Source organism: Etheostoma cragini, chromosome 15, assembly GCF_013103735.1.
Source record: "Etheostoma cragini isolate CJK2018 chromosome 15, CSU_Ecrag_1.0, whole genome shotgun sequence".
NCBI classification, from domain to species: Eukaryota; Metazoa; Chordata; class Actinopteri; order Perciformes; family Percidae; genus Etheostoma; species Etheostoma cragini.
Genome location: NC_048421.1, coordinates 7,088,902 through 7,108,436, shown reverse-complemented (window position 1 = coordinate 7,108,436; position 19,535 = coordinate 7,088,902). Strand labels below are relative to the sequence as shown.

The window sequence follows — 19,535 nt, the reverse complement described above, 5'->3', positions numbered from 1 at the left end:
CTGCTGCTGTGCACTGTTGCCTTTGAAACATTAATATATTACACATCAATCATTGGATACAAGAGAGAAGTAAAAGGTAACTGTGTCCTAGTTTCCTCCTACATTGAGCTGGTACTATTTTTAGAAAGCAGAAAGATAATGGAGGTGGGGTTATGTTCTGGACAATTTACACCCTCCTTATGCTACTATGACCTTTCTGCCTTCATCGTTCACTCATCCCAGCCCCCCATTATACCTTTGTACTCTCTACTCCTATGCCCTCCACACTCTTCTCCTTTCTCCTGTCTTCTTACCTTTCTCGATTAGCCAATTCAGTTCAGTTTCCCCTCATATTTAGTTTTATCTGCCATCCTCCTACATGTCCCCCGCTTTCCCTCTTCTGTCAGCACACCCACGTTGTTAACCAGTCATTTGCAAACATGCAGACGTTTACCACCAATCCTCCTTTACCTGTCTTACATAATAAGCAAGAAAGAGCCAGTAAAATTGTGTACTTGTGTAAGATTTATATGAGAAAACCAAGCTTGTACTTTTTGTGTTTGTCTGCTAAACACGAAATGTCCTCTTTGTGACTATGATGATTCCTTCTCATATCCCTCACCTAGTGCAAGCACATTAATTCATTGCACCCATGCAGTCACTATGTATGTCTGAGTACATGCATGCATTGGTTTACAGAGCGTGTAAATGGAGAGTGCTGGTAGTCCACATTTTATCTTGGTAATTTATGATTTTCTGTCTTTCTATCAGCCTCTCTATTCCTTCCCATCTGGACAATTTTTAGACAAACCCAACACACAGACCAGCTGTGCCCTGGAGAGCTACTATTGTGGTTCATCCCATGCATTGGGCACAATTTACCAGCCCATCTGGCTGATTGCTTGTGGAGGCATTCGATGCAGTAGTGAAACTGTACGTGTGTGTGTGTGTGTGTGTGTGTGTGTGTGTGTGTGTGTGTGTGTGTGTAAGTGTAATAGATAGGAAATAACAATACAATCTATTTTTAAGTTGAGATGTACTGTAAAAGCCCAAATTGTATTTTTGCTCATGATTGAAAACTTTGAACTAGAGCTGGGCAGCAATTAAATTTTTTAATTGCGATTAATTGCATAATTTCCCCGATTAATCGCGATTAATCGCAAAATGAAATACTGAATTCAAAAGAAGTGTATATAGGGTAATTTTTTTTAAATGTTCTGCCATATGAATAAAAGTGCCGAAACATTTGTTCTCCAAAAACTTACCAGCATTTTGTTTATAAAGTAGCAGTTAAATAAAATATTTAGTGTACATCTCAACTTAACCCTCTGAACCCTAAGGCCATTTTTACAGTTCATTGTCCGTCTGGATTTATTTTATAAAAAAGCTTCATCAACTCTGTGGTCTACAGTCAAGATATGAACATCATTTTTTTCAGGACAAACTGGGTTATTAGAATAATTGGGTTGCAATGAGGTCACTTGAATGTTAAAGATGGTTGTAGGACCTTAAAGACAAATAAATAAATAAATAAAATGGAACATGAATCTTCCAGATATGTATTGATATCACAGACAGAGCAGTAAAACCTATAAAACACTTCTCATATGTCTTGGGAGTCACACTGTGAAGAAATAATCATCATAACTTACACTGATGACAAAATACATACATTTTTTTCAAAGAAAGTCCAGACGCTTTTGCCCTCATGACATTTCCTTATGCCAATAATCAACATAATAATGTCATATTTATTGATATTACACCCACAGCAATGCTACACAAGCATTTGTGTGTCTAAAACAGTTCTTCTATATGCAAAAATAAACATAATAAACATTATAACTCATATAAAGCACATACTATTTACATTTCTTCAATCATCTCAAACCAGTGAGGCCATTATCCTCTATAAAACGGTAGATACCTATTGTGTGCACTATAGCATCTTTGATCGCACACTAGCCAGTTTGACTGGGAGTATTGTCCTCTTTCAGCCTCCATACTCTTTGGATGACGTTGTCTCCCATATATGGGCATACTATTGGCTTTACTTCCCTAAACAGAGAGCAGACATGAGCCAACGACCCCGAAAACGGCTGGAAGTTCCAGGCCGGATAGAAAATCCCCTGTAGAGGCTAGAGATACCTGGAAGAGACCTCCATAACCGGTAACTCGTTACCTTTTAGACACAACTTGTGGTGAGTTTCTGTGTTGTATGGTTGATAAATTATTAAACTATGAATCAGAGGTGCTGTTTTTGCTCGTGGGCGAGTCTCTCGGTCTCAGATCTTACAAAGCCTGTGAGGAACAAACTTTTACAAGAATAAAGATATAATTAAAACTGCGTTAACTCGCGAAAAAAAAAACGTCGGCGTTAATTAAATAATTAGTTAACGCGATAATAACGCGTTAACTTGCCCGGCCCTACTTTGAACACATGTAGGCCTGGGACACATATGAGAGCGACGAGCAACAGTTTTGCTTAGGCCAGTTTATAGAACTCTCACTCCAGTTGCCAGCTTTGTTAAGTGTTATGTTGCCACCCAGTGGACAACTTTATTGATTGCACAAAACACAGCAATGTAGATTTTCTATCTATTTAATATGTGTGTACATATTTCAGCAAAAACAAGAGAGGCTTTGTTGCCTAGCTCTGTTGACATTCTCCTCTGAAGAGAGTCACATCCTGTGTGTTGTTGTAGTGTTACTCACCTGTCTGAACGTCACCCAGTAGTCTTAAGCCCCCCGCTGTCCTCCACCATTTGCCAATGATCAACTTCGTTCATGGTCCACTTTCCATACTTGCATGTGCTTGTGCATATGCTTGTGTGAGTGAGTGTATAGTTTACTTCACTGTGTGCATACTTACGATGATGAAGCACCTGCATGTAAAGTGAGTCTCTCTGCTCCAGCCTCACTCTCCCTTTTTTCTCTGTATCCATACCTATCTCTAGCTTTTTTCTTCTTAAGTTAAAAGGTTTCTCTTTCTTTTCAAAAAATGCATTTCAACCAATGACTTTACTACTAGTACTTTCTTCTCAAAGAAAAATAATATTTCACAGTGGACGTTTTTCTCACACATTGCAAATCGCTCTCAGTACGCACAATAGATTGTGTCTGGAGTGATTCGCCACAGCAAACTGATGAATGTTGTTGAGTTGCATTGTGGGTAATGTAGGGGACAGGCTTTTACAAGGAAGAAGAATGCATCGAACAAAAGAATTTTTATCCTTTTTTCTAAACTGTCCGTTGTGAGTCTGACAATATTATATAGTGGGAGTGCAATGATAAATCTGTCAGAGAGGGATTTAAATAGATTGGCTTGCCCCTTAAATTTTTCATCCAGGTTTGTGCAATGATGTGCAGTTTTTTGGTTATGCATACAGTATGTGAAAACCGTGTCAATTTCCAGAGCGAGACCATTGATGTAGAAACAGTGCAGTTTTTGTGTATTAGTTATCTTAGGAGAAAGTCAACCGTCCCTATGAACACCAACAAGTTTCTTACTGTTGTTGTGTCACTGAGGGCATTGTACCCCCCCCCCCCCCAACGCCTTTGTGCGTATGGCTGTCTGGCTTATTATTATGGTCTGTCTGGCAGGTTGCCTGCCTGGTGGTCTCTAAGTGAACTTGATACTGAAATCAGCAGCCGGCTGTGATGTGTAGAGCATCAAGGGGGTTGGGTGGAGCTAGTCTGGAGCTCAGTCAGTCACTTTACACTTGTCAACAGTTCTAATGAAAGTGGCCCTTTTCTTGTTGGCCTCTTTTTCATTAGTGGGGTCGGAGGTCGCCACTCAAGGCTGGTTGTCAGTCTGAGTGGGCAGAAAACTGAGGAAGAGGGCTGAGAAAGGGGGTTAGAGAAGGGGACTTGAGGGCAGAGGGGGAAGGGGGAAACATTCACTGGTTAGGTGGCTCCTTATGTTTTGTTTCCTGAATGCCCTGCTGATTTTGGTGAATACTTTTGTGGTTAACATATCCCACAGCTCTAGCCTTTGTCCGCCCTGAATTTTCTCAGTTGACATTGTAACTGGTTGTATCTTCATAATCATGCACCTTTTATACTCATTCATGTGTGGATTTGTCCAATGTCTTCATCACTTTCACATACACTAGCATAAAAAGCTAGACATTCTAAATATGATTTTGTGTATATGTAGATAATGAAAACTTAAAGCTCTATCCTATATATCCTATATAACGATAGAGCTTAAATTCCCCAAGATCTACTTCATTTTTTACTCTCTTTCCATTCCTCTTACTGTTCTCTATGATGCTCCTTTAACACAGATATGCTCCTTTAACACAGATATGGCTAACATAGTGACTAAGAGAGAGAATTAGTCAACATCCCTCTCCTCCTCCTCCTCCTCCTCCTCCTCCTCTTCCCCTTCACCAAGGCCTCTTGCACATGAAAGGGGCCACGCAAGGCCAATAGATGGCCGGTGGGGTGTGTGCTATGCGAGGGCCCCAGACACAACACAACACACAGCTCTGTGGGCCACCACAGCTGGGCTGGAATGTGACCTGCTTCAGACTAGGCCGTGTGTGTGTGTGTGTGTGTGTGTGTGTGTGTGTGTGTGTGTGTGTGTGTGTGTGTGTGTGTGTGTGTGTGTGTGTGTGTGTGTGTGTGTGTGTGTGTGTGTGTGTGTGTGTGTGTGTGTGTGTGTGTGTGTGTGTGTGTGTGTGTGTGTGAAATACAAGTGAAAGGAGGAGGACACGGATGGATGGACGCAGTGCCTGCATAAGCCTTTTCATGAGTTGTGAGCACGTTGGGTATTTTGTCTTTAACATAGGGAACAACACAACATAGCAAGCATATATGTAGTTATATTTTCTAAATAATCTTTATTCATTTTGCCTTTATATTCATGAAATAATTAATAAACACTAAAATATATAGACATAGATAAAAAAAACACGTTTGCTCTCTATGTAATTAGATTCACAGAGACTTTCTGCTTATACATATCTATATATCTATATAGATATATGGATAGATAGACATACATATCAAATGGCCATATCAAATAGATCAAGAAAAATAAATACATAGTACAGAGGTCCACATACATATTCTGTATCGTAAATTGAAACTTATCAAAATAGATTCCACAAAATATGAAACCAAAGAGCTTATTTGATTCTGGTAAATAAATTGAGGGTTCAAATTGCATTATTGTGAGCTCAAGTGCGGACAGATGTTATACACTGTCTATCTTGGGATAACCCACAAAAACATAAAGCAAAGATAGCCTACTAATATTTAAACATTCCCATAAAATAAATGGTATTAGTGTATTCAAGATATCATTTGGAGAGGAAATCTAAAAAGCTAATTAAGTAAACAGTTTAACTAAAGATTAAATACTTCATACAGGGTAAATGCTTGTGGTTATTCTACCTGCACCTGACAGTGTGCCCTATGTGCAGACATCCAAACAGTTTAAGCTTGATTCCTTTTAAAAAAAAGAACTATTTGGACCGTGTTGACACAGCATCTGAAGAAATAATGAATGAAAAATTATTAAAAAAGGATCAGTGTCAAAATCAAAAACTATGAGGAGGGATTTTCTGAGATCTATTGAGAAAGAAGTAGGAAAAGAAAAATTCAGGCAACAAAACGTTCAATGTTACAGATAAGTTAAGTTTTAGGTTTACTGGCAGTCAGTAAGACTGGGTAGTGAGGTCACTGGAGCTTTGAATATCAGAAATCATGAGACAAAAGACTTTTAGTGAGTGTGAGACCTGAAAAGACTACTGGACGGCAGAGAAATCTTTAAGGAAATCACAGGTTTTCTTGTGAATAACCTCACGAAGTTTCCTGATTCTACGCGTGCTGGAGGAGCCTACAAAGCTGTTGGGCTGCAGGACGGCCATCCCGTTTTGAACATCCCCCATGATGATGAGCTGCCCGTCGGCTGTAGTGATATTGGGGCAGGGGCAGTTCCAGTCCATGTTCAGAAGAGTCACCTCCAGGGGCTCTTTGCCAAAAAACCTCAGACCCATCTTATCATCCTTCAAAATCTCTTCTAACGTCACCAAAGCATGGCCAGACTCTTGCTCCTCCGTCAGCTCGGTCACACGCCCGAGGATCACAAAGTCACTTTTGCAGAAGCTGGTGACCATCTTGGCTCGGGGTTTACATATCTTGCAGTTGTGGTTTTTCGGAAAGGGACACATCTCTTCACAGGCCTCTTTAGACTCAAAGTTGTTCTCGTTGCCACCGCACCCTCCGTACACAAAGGACTGGCACTTTTTGAGGCCGCTGCTATAAGCCCAGCGAGGCTCATATGCTTTGCAAGGCCCTTGGAGGCTTGGTAGGCTACACGGAGCAGCCAGCTCTCCTCCACATGACAGCATGCAGGCTTCAAAGGTGTTGAAATGGTTACGGTTCTTATTGCACTGACTGTAGGTGAATGTGAAGCAATTGTTCCTCTTTGGTTCATAGTACCAGCTCATGCTCTCTTCTCCACAGTCATCTGTGTCTGGACGTTTAAGACACTCTTCAGCTGAAAATGGCAGGTTGGTACCATTCCCCTCTGCATTCTTTCCTTTCGCCTCCTTCCTGATCACTACCAATGGAAAGTGTGACGATACACTTCCCCCAACGTTTTTGGCTGTACACGTATAGATGCCGGCATCCTGAAATTGCGCATTGTATATGACCAGCTGGCCAATGTTAGTGACCACAACGTTGCCTCGGACATGATTAGGTCTCATTATGGTGTTATCTTTGCCCTTCAGTTGTTTCTCCCAGGTGATTTCCGGATGTGGTTTCCCAGAGACATCACACAGGAAGCTAGCTGTCTCACCCACAAAAACAGCCAGTTGGGTGGGGCCGCTGTGTATGGTGGGGAGCTGGATGTCAGCTGGGAGGGTGGTCTGGAGGGCGGTGGTGGGATGTAATGTCGTCTCTGCTGGGATTGGACTGGTGTTTGGCCAGGTCAGGTGGTACCTGTAGATAGGTCGAATCAGTAAGGAATCAATCAGAGCCAAGAGTCAAAAGCTCTTCTATAATTACTAAACTGAAATTTTACACACAGAATGACAGATGATTTTTCTATGCAATCAAATGTCTTTATTTTGACCACTAAAACATGACAACTTTACCTCATCACACCAAAAACAAACAGGAAGAGATCTAAAATACTTAACATGTTACCTGCAGGTGACCTCAGAAATAGAGATCCCCTTGGAACAGGCCTCGGCATCCATGTAGCACTTGTTGTAGTATGTCATGCCATCAGACGCACACGTGAAGTGGGGGTATCTCTCACAGCGGTCCCGGCACTTACAAACAGGCTGGCCGTCCCAGATGTCACACTCGGACCCTTGCTGAGAGCACATGAACTTGTCGCAGGTGGCGCCCTCTGGCATTCCAATGGGGCCCTTGTTGCCCTTGACGTCTATGTAGCGTGATGCTACACAGCTCTTGTTACCACAGACATTAGGGCAGCACTTCTCGAATGTCTCGCAGTCCTAAAGTTACAAAATAAAAATACAGTTTACAGTTGAGATACAGTTTAGGTTCAAATACTGCATCATTCTAAGTCATATCCTTCTTAACAAAACATGACATGCAGATTTCATTATGAGGAATTTAGCTCAGAAGGTTCTACAAATGTTTTTTTTTTTATGTGATTGAGTACTGACTTTGAGGAAGTAAATGTAAAAAAGTAACATTTTTAGCATTACATAACCTCAAGAATATATTTGTTGAATTGTTTCTGCTTGATATTTTTCTTTTAATTCTCAATGCAATTCATGCACAGTGAAAAGGAATTGCTGGCATTAATAATAATAATAATATAATAATAATAATAATTGGTAATTTATTGGGCATTTAGATACTGGTTGACTAAAGGATCTTACAGACTGTGTCCAGATGCTTCGACGGCAAATGAAATGCGTCTATAGCCCATTGTCTACACATTTCACATGGAGCAGGCTATACATCACGGTCAGTTGCAGGTCAACTCACCTGGTCAGATTCACACTCGCGCATGCAGGTGCTCATAGCATCCACCCACAGGTTGGGATTCAGGTCATTCGGGCACAGACCTGCGTGAGAGTACACCACTTTTGCCACGGACATGGGCATTGCTCTCACACTGCAGCTGTCCATATAAAGGAGTATTGTATAACAATGTCCCAGAAGAAACCAAATCCATCGTGGAAACAGCATCCACCACATATCCGAGGCGTAACACAATGGACGCTAAAAATCGTGAAAATGCAAGAAGTTCAACGCGACTTTAACGTTTGAGGAAAACTCTTTGAGCTATGTCCAAACTCTAGCGTAATTCGTTTTCTGACAAATGGAATCACATGCAGCACAAAAGCAGCGAAATCAAGGCGTGCGGGACCGGTCTCGATGTGAAGAGCACTCCAGGTTAGTGGCTCCACGTTTAACAGCGAGAGAATAGGGCTGCGGTCAGAAAACCCACTTAAGATCTAACTACATGAATTACAGTGGCCTGTCTAGTAGGACAGAGAATCCTAGCTGAGTTACAGTTATGATCAACTTAATTAAAGAAAAAAAAGTTCGCCAACTGTTTGCAGGCGCGGTTTCGTAAAGGACTGGCGAGACACCTGTGCGCAAGGCGCTGCTGCCTTAACCCTTAGCTTCCAGCTCAGAAGAAGATATTTAGCAATACTCTAAAAAGTATAGTTGATACCTTATTATACAATTAATGTACAAATTAAACATTTTGGATGTGCACATATGTAAACAAAAATGTGTAAAGGTACAAGCTACTGAATAAAATCTGGACAAATGGTTACATTTGGTGTTACAATCATATAATTATATTCATCAGTGTTGATTAACTTTAGTTTTAGCAAAGTGTTATTATTGTGACTGATGTTAGAAGATGCTTTGAGTAGTTCTGTCTTGTCATATGTACCAAATTAAAACAGCACTGTGTGACAATACCGTGCACTATGATGCTGCATTGTCATTCAGCACCGCACACACTGAAGTCTCTCCTTTCCATCTGAACAAAATGTAAGTCTCCAGAAGATGGCACCAAACACACAGTCTTCTAGTCTTTGTTATTTGGAGACAATGTTCTGGTTTGACTTCTGCACTCAAAATTACCAAAAAGGTTAAACTGCTGGAGTAGATTTTAGTTGGTAGTTCTATTATTATTAATTGATAGGGTTTTTGTACTTATGTGTACAATGGCTGTACATTGTTGGAAATTAAGTAAAACCCTCTATCCTCCTACTTATCGCCTCGTGTTCTTTTTCTAAAGGTTTCTGTACCTTAAAAGTTCAACAGCAGTCAAACTTTCCAGATTAGTCATAACAGTTATTTTGTTGCACCGATGCCATAGCCACTTGTGTGTTTTGGCCCGTAATTTCAGAGCTGTCTGTTGTAGAATCCAACTTTTCAAAAACACATGTTAGACCAAACCTGCCATATTGGATACACCAGTTGCCAAAAAGGGGCTTCAAAACTAAACAAATAGGGTGGTGGTCTGGGTGTGGTGGACATCAACATAAAAAAGGATCATGCTTTAGTTTCGACCAAAAAGTGACACAAAACTCATTGTAATGTAATAAACAGTTGTTTTGTTGATATCAAAAAGCTGATCTATCTCTATCTTTAGACAGATAATTCCACATTTTAGTATTTGTGTGTGTGTGTGTGTGTGTGTGTGTGTGTGTGTGTGTGTGTGTGTTACAATCCAGTCTGTGCTTCCCAAGTCAAGTCCCTGCTGAGTCCAAAGGGGCCCAGTGTTCAGGCCAAACCCTCTTTCACACATTCATACACACACACACACACACACACACACACACACACACACATTGAAATTGAGAGCATGCACACACATATATACATACGTGTGTGCATGCTCTCAATTTCATGCAAATGCACAAACACAGTCGGGCTCTGTTTTCAGTTTCAGCCCACCCACTCCCCCCCTAACCTTAACCTTCAACCCTTAAAGATCCTACATTCCCAGCATAGCCGACACTGGGGCTATGGGACATTTCACATATTAAATAAAGCCTCACGGTGGACCCCATTCATGGCACTCTGGCAGTCTATCTGCCTTCAGGACATGCATTGTCTGCTGTCAGACCTTGACCTTCTCAGCGCACACCCACCCCCCTTCGGAGCCCAGTTCAAAACAACATCACAACTTAAGCGATGTCTCCACATAAGTTTATTTTCTTGCAAAAGAAAGAGTTTTGGTAAATGGCAACGTAAAGATTCTAGATCCTGGTGCTTTCATATACTTTATATCTCATTCATGTCATCCTCAGAAATTGCAAGGAATCATTGATAAAAAGACAACAAATAAAAACTAAGTGTAAAAATAATTCAATGAATGATCTTCGCCCCATCAGGGATGAATCTTGCTTTGAACTGGCATTGGGTGGTTTTGTTGTTTAGTTATCTACAGATGCTTTCTAGATGTTTCCCCTTATTTACCACCTTTTTGCTAAGCTAAGCTAACAGGCTGCTGACTGGAGCCTTATATTGATTGAACATATACAAGTTTGATATCAATCTTCCCATCAAACTCTTTGCCAGAAGGCGAATAACAACTTTAGCTCTTGGTTTTTCCGGCTGCTGACATCTTGCCACTCAAAAAGAGTTTGTGTACAAATACAATGTACTTAATGCTGAAGTTCATGTGTAAAGTCCCTGGTGATACTTTGAGAGAAGTCTTAGTGTTTGTAGTGTTTTAAAAATAGGGATTTTACTGCAATCATAGAAGTGCCCCTACCACTCCCATTCAAAAGGCCAATTGACCCAAAATGAAAATATGGTAAATCCTAAAAGTGGCACTTCCGTCCTTATTATGCTTTTAAACGAAAGTTTATTATTCATTTGTTAGATGACCCCACGATTTCTTTAGGTGTCTTCTGAATCTCTCTTAGTTTATAGGCCCAGCTTAACTATGTTATGTAAGGAAAAAACACTCCCGTGGTTTCCCAGTTTGTTGGGATATATATACGTATAAGCTACTGTAAGTCTTACCTCACCATTAATCTCTCGATGGCTTTACAGTGTCACGCATGCATTTTTGTTGTAAATAAGCAGCTTTGGAAATTGGCTTTGTAAATTATACCTGTTAGAGAGGGGCACAAATTGCACCAAGGGCAATAGTCCAAGCTCATCGACCAAGGCACGTACTGTACCTGGGAGTAACATCGCCTTATCCCATATCTAAAATGCTCTCAGGGGTCCTTGGCCATGAAGGTCCACAGTGTCTCTTGCCCATGACTGGGTCCTGGGAAACTGGTGAAGCTGGTTCAAAACAATGAAGGTGTTATGACTGTTCATACGAAGTTATTATGAGTGTCTCACTCCAGAACAATGGAGAGAGACACATCCAGCCACAGCAGAGCCCTAAGCTGATTCCTCAGCCTTAGTCTAGACACACAACGCAACATGCTGAGGGACACACACACACAACTTTTGTCAGCACCATTCTGCTCAATGTGCAATATTTGTTCTCTCCAGATTGCCGTGTCTGAACATCTGTTCACCACATGAACACTATTGTATTCATTTCATTGAAGAGGTTAAGGATTCAACAGACACACAAGTGTGTCAGTATGACCATCCCTTAGGTGTTGTTTATGTTCTTTAAATCAGTAAGGGAACATAACAAAATGTCTGGTTATTTAAGTTCATAAGGGAATGTACAACATCAGCTTGTTGTGCAGACACAGGTCAAAAGTGAAAAACCACAGCTGGATGGTACAATACTGAAGCTTTGAAATATGGAACATTTCCAGAAATCCTTTTATTAGTGTTAATAATGGACCTAACAAGTGGCAATATACTGACATGTTAAATGAAGTTTAAATTAAATCTAAACCAATCATGAAAATGTTTAGCTTCACACTACGTATTTCAGCTTTTTTTTACGTTATATTTAAAAAAAAAGATTATTCAGGTTTATTAGCATCAATGTGCAGGTAGGACCTTTTTAAAAAGTGTGAATGTTGCTCAACCTTTAGATTTTGCTGCTATTTGGTTGTTCAATACAGTGGCCCTGAAGTGCAAATCACAAAAGCAACTAGAAGATCCAAACAGCACAATAGTTCAATAATGAAATAATTCATGCAATAGCTGAAAATGTACTTTCAAGTGGACCATGTTATACAAATTAAGATCATTTTTCAAACTTTTGTGACATCAGTGCCAGCACTGAAGAAGCAGGTATTACCTGTGAATTAATTGAAATGATCCATATTTAATTAATAAGAGTTTAGAATTGGCATGTAAATGCTGAGGCCAATGAGCTTTGAATAAGTCTCCTAAGAGCTTGAGTACTGAAGGTTTATCTCCGAGCACACTACTAAACCGGCATCACGACAGTGGTGCATTTCAGTATAAAAATAAAACGGACCAGTCTCCAAACAGCAGGTTTTAAAATACTTTTTATGAATTTAATTAAATCCAAGAAAAAAATAACTATCCTCTTATTATGACTTAAAGTGACATGCCTATGTTGCTCAACTAGTATTTGCTCTTGTGCCCTCTCTAGTGGCTCTTGGTTGAAACACACATTTCAATAATTTAATTGGAAAGTTTACCTCAACATCCAGCACACACATGCAGGTACAAACAAAGGATAACCGGCAACAAAGGCCAAACTAAACATGTGACCAGTCCCTTCATTTAAAGCAGGCTTCAAGATTAGATACTCAAACCCATTAGTTAAATTGATCAGATGGACATACTTGTAGACACAAGGTTAATTTGAGAGAATAAGGAGGAGGTAATTCACCATGCTTTTATCAAAGAACAGATACAGGTCTCCAGAACAAAAGAACACAACTTCTTAACAGCGCCTATATCAGTATTACAAGTACACAGGACGTGCTGTATATAAAAATATCAGACTCTGAATGCATAGGTTAAGTCAAACTGTATTCTGCTTTTTCTAGAACAATAAGCAACCCCAACAATTACAATGTCAGTGAACTCCTTTCCACAGAATCAAAGAAGATCCTATAAAAACCTATTTATCAAACGCTGCTGTCACTCTGTCAGAGCACCAAACGGCCGTTTGTCCATACCTTCGTTGTTTGTCCCACTTTCTCAACCAAGCTCCTGCCTTAAACGTGTGGCACAACTTCACTTAATCAAGCACTTAACATAAAAGGAAACAGAAAATAAGCACTCTTGGTAGTCCTTTCTTCTCACAGCAAACTTCCTGGTAACAATCTTTTCCTCCCACAATGCACTTGGCTTCAACAACAGCATCCCGTTGTTAAACTCTTTCTTGCACAATAGAAGACTTTTTTGTTGAAACAAACACAACAGGCCTAACTGGTTAAAAACAATTATACAAATTAATAAAAAATATATCATAAAACATACAAATACAGTAAGAGCTTTAGGTATACATTTCAACAGTAAACAGTTACCACCGGGTAAGAAACGTTTTGATTGTAGGACGAGTGTAGCTGCCGCCTACTGCACTGCTTCAAATAAAATGGAGCCTCAGCATAGAGAATTAAAAGGAATATAAAGAGTCGATAAAGGCAGCTTAAATGTTACCGTCCGACACAACATGGCGGTGCCGTTTGACCTGTTAAATTCTTAATGCACAGTATAAGAATGTCTTACGTGTAGGCGTCATGTCAGTCTCAATATATAAGTCAGACAGTCGCTGAGCGACGGAATAGAAACCATTAACATCAACATTTTCTTTAATTAAAAATGTAAAATTAGCACTAGACTGGCTTTAACAACCAAACTGAAGCCATATATAATAATATTTCAAAGAAATCTAGTCACCACATATAGTAGATAGCCCCGGTTGAAACTGAGATGACACTGGGCAACAAAGAGAACTGTGTCAGCAATAAGAATTCTGAGTAGTGCTGGAGGAACAAGGAAGCACTCATTCATAACACCCCAGATCACCATGCCCTTTGCTATATCCCATTTCTATTTTTTTCACTTAACAAAACCTGCATTCTTTTTGGAAGCAGTGATAGTTTGTTCTGCATTTATTATATTTGCTGGCTAGATTAGTTTTTGGTTTTTATTCTAATCACAGTTAAACAAAAGGACAGCAGCTGAAATGAAAGTAGAAATCAGGGGCCGGGTTAGCTCAGCTGGTAGAGCAGGCGCACATACAGAGAGGTTTACGCCTCAACGCAGCGGCCGCTGATTCGACTCCAAACTGCAGCCCTTTATCGCGTGCAATTCCCCCTTCTCTCTCCCCTTTCATGTCTTCATCTATCTTATAGAAAATAAAGGCCTAAAATGTCCAAAAAAAATCTTTTAAAAAATTTAATTAAAAGAAAGTAGAAATCAAATGGCCAGCCTTATACACAACCTTGGCATGGACTCAAGTCTCGCTACTCTTAAGCGCATGATCTCTCGTCATTAGTAAGAATCAATACAACCCAAAACTTTTAAAATAAATACTTCACAGTTGACCGTTTTAGTGTTATGCTAACTGAACCTAATTGTTTGCCCTGCAAAGCAGAAGTGCTAATGCATTGTAAAAAATAAAAATGAGTTGCTGCACATTTATCTCTAAGATATACTTTTTTTGTCTGACATGAAAAGACACAAAAGAGAACAATTCAAATAAAACTAGTGACTTCTTTTTCCACAGTGTATGACTGAATGATTTGAATATGAAGGGAAACCAGTCCATCCTTGTGTGGATATAGATTAAAGCATTATGTATGTGTAGTCATCAAATAGGAGCACTATTAGTTCAAAGATGCTTTTGTCTCACCTAAGATTACCACCCCCTCAAGAATTAGGACAGTAATGGTTGCCCTCTGCAGGAAAGACACTAAGGTTTCTGCCTACAGCATGTATGGAAGTGGGTATGCCAGCTAGAACATCTGATAGCACTCTACAGGTCAATTTCCTAGAAATTCAAGTTGTTGTGTGCAAATCCAACTTATTCCGTGGACTGATGACAAACTTATCGGTAAGAGTTATGTGAATCCTTCCTTTTGTCCTCCGCTCTTTGTCTTATCAGACTAGGTCTTTTCCTTTGTGGCCATAGTCCCTAGCCAGGATAGGGATGTGTCCAGATAAGGCTATCACAGGATCCCATGAAGTCCAGTCCATAAGGGAGACAAGCCAATGTCTCCCTCTTTTGTCCAATTGCAGCCTTGGTACAAAGTGCAGTGGGAGGAGAGAAAGAGATAAAGAGAGGAGAAAGGGGCCCAAATACTTTCACACATAATCGAGGCCACCATGCATCGGTAATCGCTTACAACTGGTTGGGTACACTAAAGCGGCAGGAGGGCCCGAGCAGGACAGGAGGAGGACAATAGCTACACAACTTGAAAAAAACCAAATCCCAGTTAGGAAATTGGCGAAACACCAAAGCCGGACAAAGCTGTAATTGGGGACCTGGGCGGGCAACTAGTTATGGTTGCTTGAGGGTAGCTACTGAAGCCCATCAAATTCTTGGAGACCTCTGGTTCCGTCGTAGCTCTAGTAGGTGAGGCGGGAGGCCTTCATGTTGTAGCAGGGTCTGTCTGTTAGGGCCCCAGTCCCAGAGAACAGGGACAAGCCCTCTGCTTTCTCTAATACAACCTCAAGCTCCTGAAAGTCCTGCAGCCGAGCTACGTCCTTGTCCTGGACAGAAAAGACATTTAAATCAATAACAGATTCACTTGTAAATCATTAATTTTCATGAGGAAATAGTATGGAATTATTTATTGTACAGCAACTATACACATTTCGTATTTTTCTTTCCCCATACCTTTCTCAACATGGTGTTCGGCAGCTTGCGGATCTTCTCCACGTGCTCAGCGCTGATATCCAACTCGCGGCAACAGACCCTCAGAAGGGAACGGTAGGTAAGCTCCTGGCGGTCTAGCTCGACTTCAATGAAGTCATTCTCCCGAGCGTTGGGGTTCTGGATACGCACCTTCAGCACCAACTCTAGAAAAAAGGACCAGAGTGATACCTCTTCAATAACAAAGATACTGTGCATTTTAAGAAGATGAATGTGAGTCACTGCATAAGATGGGTGTGAAGAAGCAGTGTTTGGTTTGTATGCACTAGTCACTATCCACTATTGTCTTGGCTCTTTAATTACTTCTTTAGCAGTTTGTCTCCATGTTTTTGATGTTTTATGTAAACCCAACCGGCAGAAAAGGGAACTCCCACCAACAACCCTTTCTGGTATAAAAGGTTGGCTGCCAACACACAGACAAATTAGGATGCTTTTACGCCTTCGCTCTGACTGGTTGCTTACCTGAGAACACGTAAGCTTTACCCTGTTCACACATAACTGACTCAAAGTGGAAGGCTTTCTGCCCTCTAATGAGTACAAAGCTTGCAGGTGCATTTAGCCACACGCAGTGACTCATTGGGAGTCCCTACTCTGGTTTCCTGGCAACCTCATGGCAACAAAACCACTTCAGGAAGTCCCAGCTTCCAGTCAAGAAATGAACTCCCTTTAAATCCACAACTTGACATTTTACCTTTTCTGTAGGGCCGGGTACTAAATTCAATACTTCTAAGCACCGACCAAATTCCCTATAACGTATCTAGCATTGAAAAATGCTTAGACATTCAATACCAAATTTTCCAACCTAAGGAGGAGATCTCATCAGCGTCAGTGAGCCAATGAGCATGCAGCCTGCTTCTCCCAAGATCTAATGATGTTTGTGATTGGTGGTCTAACATTACAAATCATAGAGACACAGGAAAAACTCTACGTTGTGAACAGAGGGGTTCGCGTAGAAGGAACTGAAAAATTAAAAGTTTGCCATTATGCGTAATGTTGTACTTTATTTTGTTTTATAAAATTGGTATTGAAAAAAGCATCGTTTAGGAACCGGTATTGAAGTCAAGGTATTGGTATTTACCTTTTTTGAACAATAACCAGCCCTACTTTTCTGTTTGTCGAACATATTAAACAAACAATGTTCATTCATACAATTTAGAGGTGCTGGTTGGCATTTGACTTATGTATAGAGCCAAACTAATATGTATGATGTAATATGGTGCTTGCCTATCATCATGTTGTGTCGTGTCTATGTTGATTTGGGGTTAGAAATATAGGAATACACAATTTCTCTCTCACCTTGCACGTTGACTGGGAAGGTGCTGGTGAAGAAGAAAGGCTGGAAGGCTGGCATGGGCCCACCAGCTTGGCCATAGCTCAGCTGCTGTGGAATAGACTGCTGCCTGCTCATGGTTGGGTTAGCGCTGGCCACCGGGGCCTGGACCTGGCTCCCACTGCTGCTGGCCAGGCTGGGGCTGGGTGAGGCCAAGGGAGGCGAGCACATGGTGCCATTATGTGCCACTGCATGCGAGTAGTCGCCATGGTTGACAAGGTGAGGCTCAACTGACAGGTCCATGGGCACTGTGCAGTTAACGACGACATGATTGTGGGATGGGGTCGGGCTGGGTGACGCACCATTTTGCTCAGTTACAGGAATGAATTCTCCAGCCTGGGCTTGGCTGTCAGAGGTAGGGTTTGGGGGAGGAGGGGGGCCGTCAGAGAGCAGGTTCTGTGATTTCTGAGGCTCATGAGTCGGTGAAAGCGAAGGTGAATCGCTGTGCATATCCTCACTGTGCTCTCCAGAACCATTCTGTGTAAGGTGCTGTGCCAGGATGATCTCTGATCTGTTATCCATCTTGGAATACATGAAGGCCGGGTTAGACAGGTAGTTGGGGATGATTGGTAACTCAGGCTCCTTGACTTCAGGCACTTCCTCCACTTCAACTGTGGTAATAATGGTTCATAAAAAGGAGGATTATTTCCTCAAAAACAGCTCAAAATGACAACCCAATTTTTCACTGTCAAACCATAAACAGCAGTAGATACATTTAGACAATTGCTATTTAGGGTTATAACCTGTACATTACATGTCAATGTATCACATGGACTTTGTATGGAACTGATAAATCACATGATTTGACAGGGAACAAGACAGTAAGAAATGTGTAATTTACCTCCTAAAAGCCGTTTGATCTCTGGTTTGGATGTAAGTTGTGAGGCCAACTCATCCTTAGCCGTGAGGATTTCTTTGTCTGCTCCATAAGTGAGTAAGTAGGACACTATGTGCTTATGGTTCCTCTTGCAGGCCCAGTGCAGGCATGTCCTTTTCAGAATATTGGAGAGAGAGAGAAAACAATTCAGTGAAAGAAAACATTGAGGATATGCTGATAAAATGTCTTTAAGACAGTATATGTTGGAGATCACTTAAGTTTACATTCATATACATTTGAAAATATCAGGTTGGTGTTGGTGCAGAACATGACGATGTAGTGAAATCATTTTATTTATATTCTGACAGAATTGTGTTCCATATGGACTTTAGTAATAAAAATCGAGTTATTTTATCTGTGTGTATTGTATTATTTTATCTTATTATATTTTATTATACTATCTGCAATATGTGCCAAAGAGAACAGGCTTGGCAGTTTCATGACTGGAGCAGTCATAGTTATGTGCCAAATCACATTTTATTTGACTTTCCTCCACAGTGACTGGTCTCTGTTGTTTTGGGATGACTGGAATGATAGCACTTTACACTTTAAACCATCCTCAAATGAGCATGGCTAAAAGGTGACATGTCTGACTGAATAACAAGCCTTGATCTGCCTAATGAGATAACACTGACCAGTCTGACTGCCTGGAACAACGAATTTGGCTGCACTAAACTTTTCAATAAGCGTCAACAACTGATTATTTACAAATCCGTGAATTAACCAATACTCGTCGACTTACGTTTAAGGTGTCGAAGACCACATGCATTCGTCCAAACACTCACCAGCCATTTATTTCATTCTGTGAATTGACGTTTACTCCACTCTCCACTAATGTCCGCACTTCGTCGATGTCCCCGATGGCAGACGCCTCTCTCAGTCGCTCCTGTAATTCTTTATCCAACGAAGTGGTGGACATTTTGGTACAGACAACTAGCGCTGCGAGATCATAGGATACACAAAATCCTCTTGGATTAAGTTGTCAAAACAAATCGCCTATCGATGTTCCTACCAATGGCACAAAGGTCCACTAAAAATAGACTTGTCAGCTAACATTAGCTACCCGGCTAATCTTACCTAGTGGCGAGCTTAACGAGATGCTAGTAGTCTTTGGTGCTAGCTTGTGGCAGCAGATCGCTTCGGCTAATGCAACTTCGTGTCGAGTCAATGGGGTTCAAAATACAGGTCCCGTCCTCGCCATTTATCCCTCTATTAATCGCGTTATAGTACCACTACCGACACTCAGTGCACGCATTCAATCAATCAGTAGTGTCGGAGTTCCGTCACTGGGCTGCCAAAAACATCACCGCCTCATCGGGGGGCATCTTTAGATGTAACAACAGTGAGCACAAATGTTAGTTCCCATATGAATACTCTCAATTATATTAAGCGTTTTGTTGCCACTTAACTTTATGTAAAATGATGTGACATTATCCATTCCCGAGTTTCATAACTCTGGTAATTACAAGGTGAATTCATTGTTATAAACACGCACACACGCACACACACGCACACACACACAGAGAAAGAAAGAGAGTGAGAGAGAGGTGTTGCTGGGCTATTGGTAACCATGCAACCAGTTGATTATAATT

General features: G+C 40.9%; 2 protein-coding genes across 2 annotated transcripts; both read right to left on the bottom strand.

The window, feature by feature from the left end:
* Positions 1-5,257: 5,257 nt before the first annotated feature.
* Positions 5,258-8,730, bottom strand: wfikkn2a (info WAP, follistatin/kazal, immunoglobulin, kunitz and netrin domain containing 2a). The gene is made up of 3 exons (XM_034895093.1): positions 7,963-8,730; positions 7,144-7,460; positions 5,258-6,936 (listed from the first exon to the last, which is right to left on the bottom strand). The coding sequence occupies exons 1-3, from the start codon at positions 8,173-8,175 to the stop codon at positions 5,736-5,738; spliced, it is 1,731 nt and encodes a 576-aa protein (XP_034750984.1). The 5' UTR covers positions 8,176-8,730; the 3' UTR covers positions 5,258-5,735.
* A 3,964-nt stretch (positions 8,731-12,694) lies between these two features.
* Positions 12,695-19,345, bottom strand: ankrd40 (ankyrin repeat domain 40). Its single transcript, XM_034893918.1, has 5 exons — positions 18,729-19,345; positions 17,908-18,056; positions 17,033-17,677; positions 15,701-15,882; positions 12,695-15,573 (listed from the first exon to the last, which is right to left on the bottom strand). The coding sequence occupies exons 1-5, from the start codon at positions 18,860-18,862 to the stop codon at positions 15,430-15,432; spliced, it is 1,254 nt and encodes a 417-aa protein (XP_034749809.1). The 5' UTR covers positions 18,863-19,345; the 3' UTR covers positions 12,695-15,429.
* Positions 19,346-19,535: the final 190 nt, after the last annotated feature.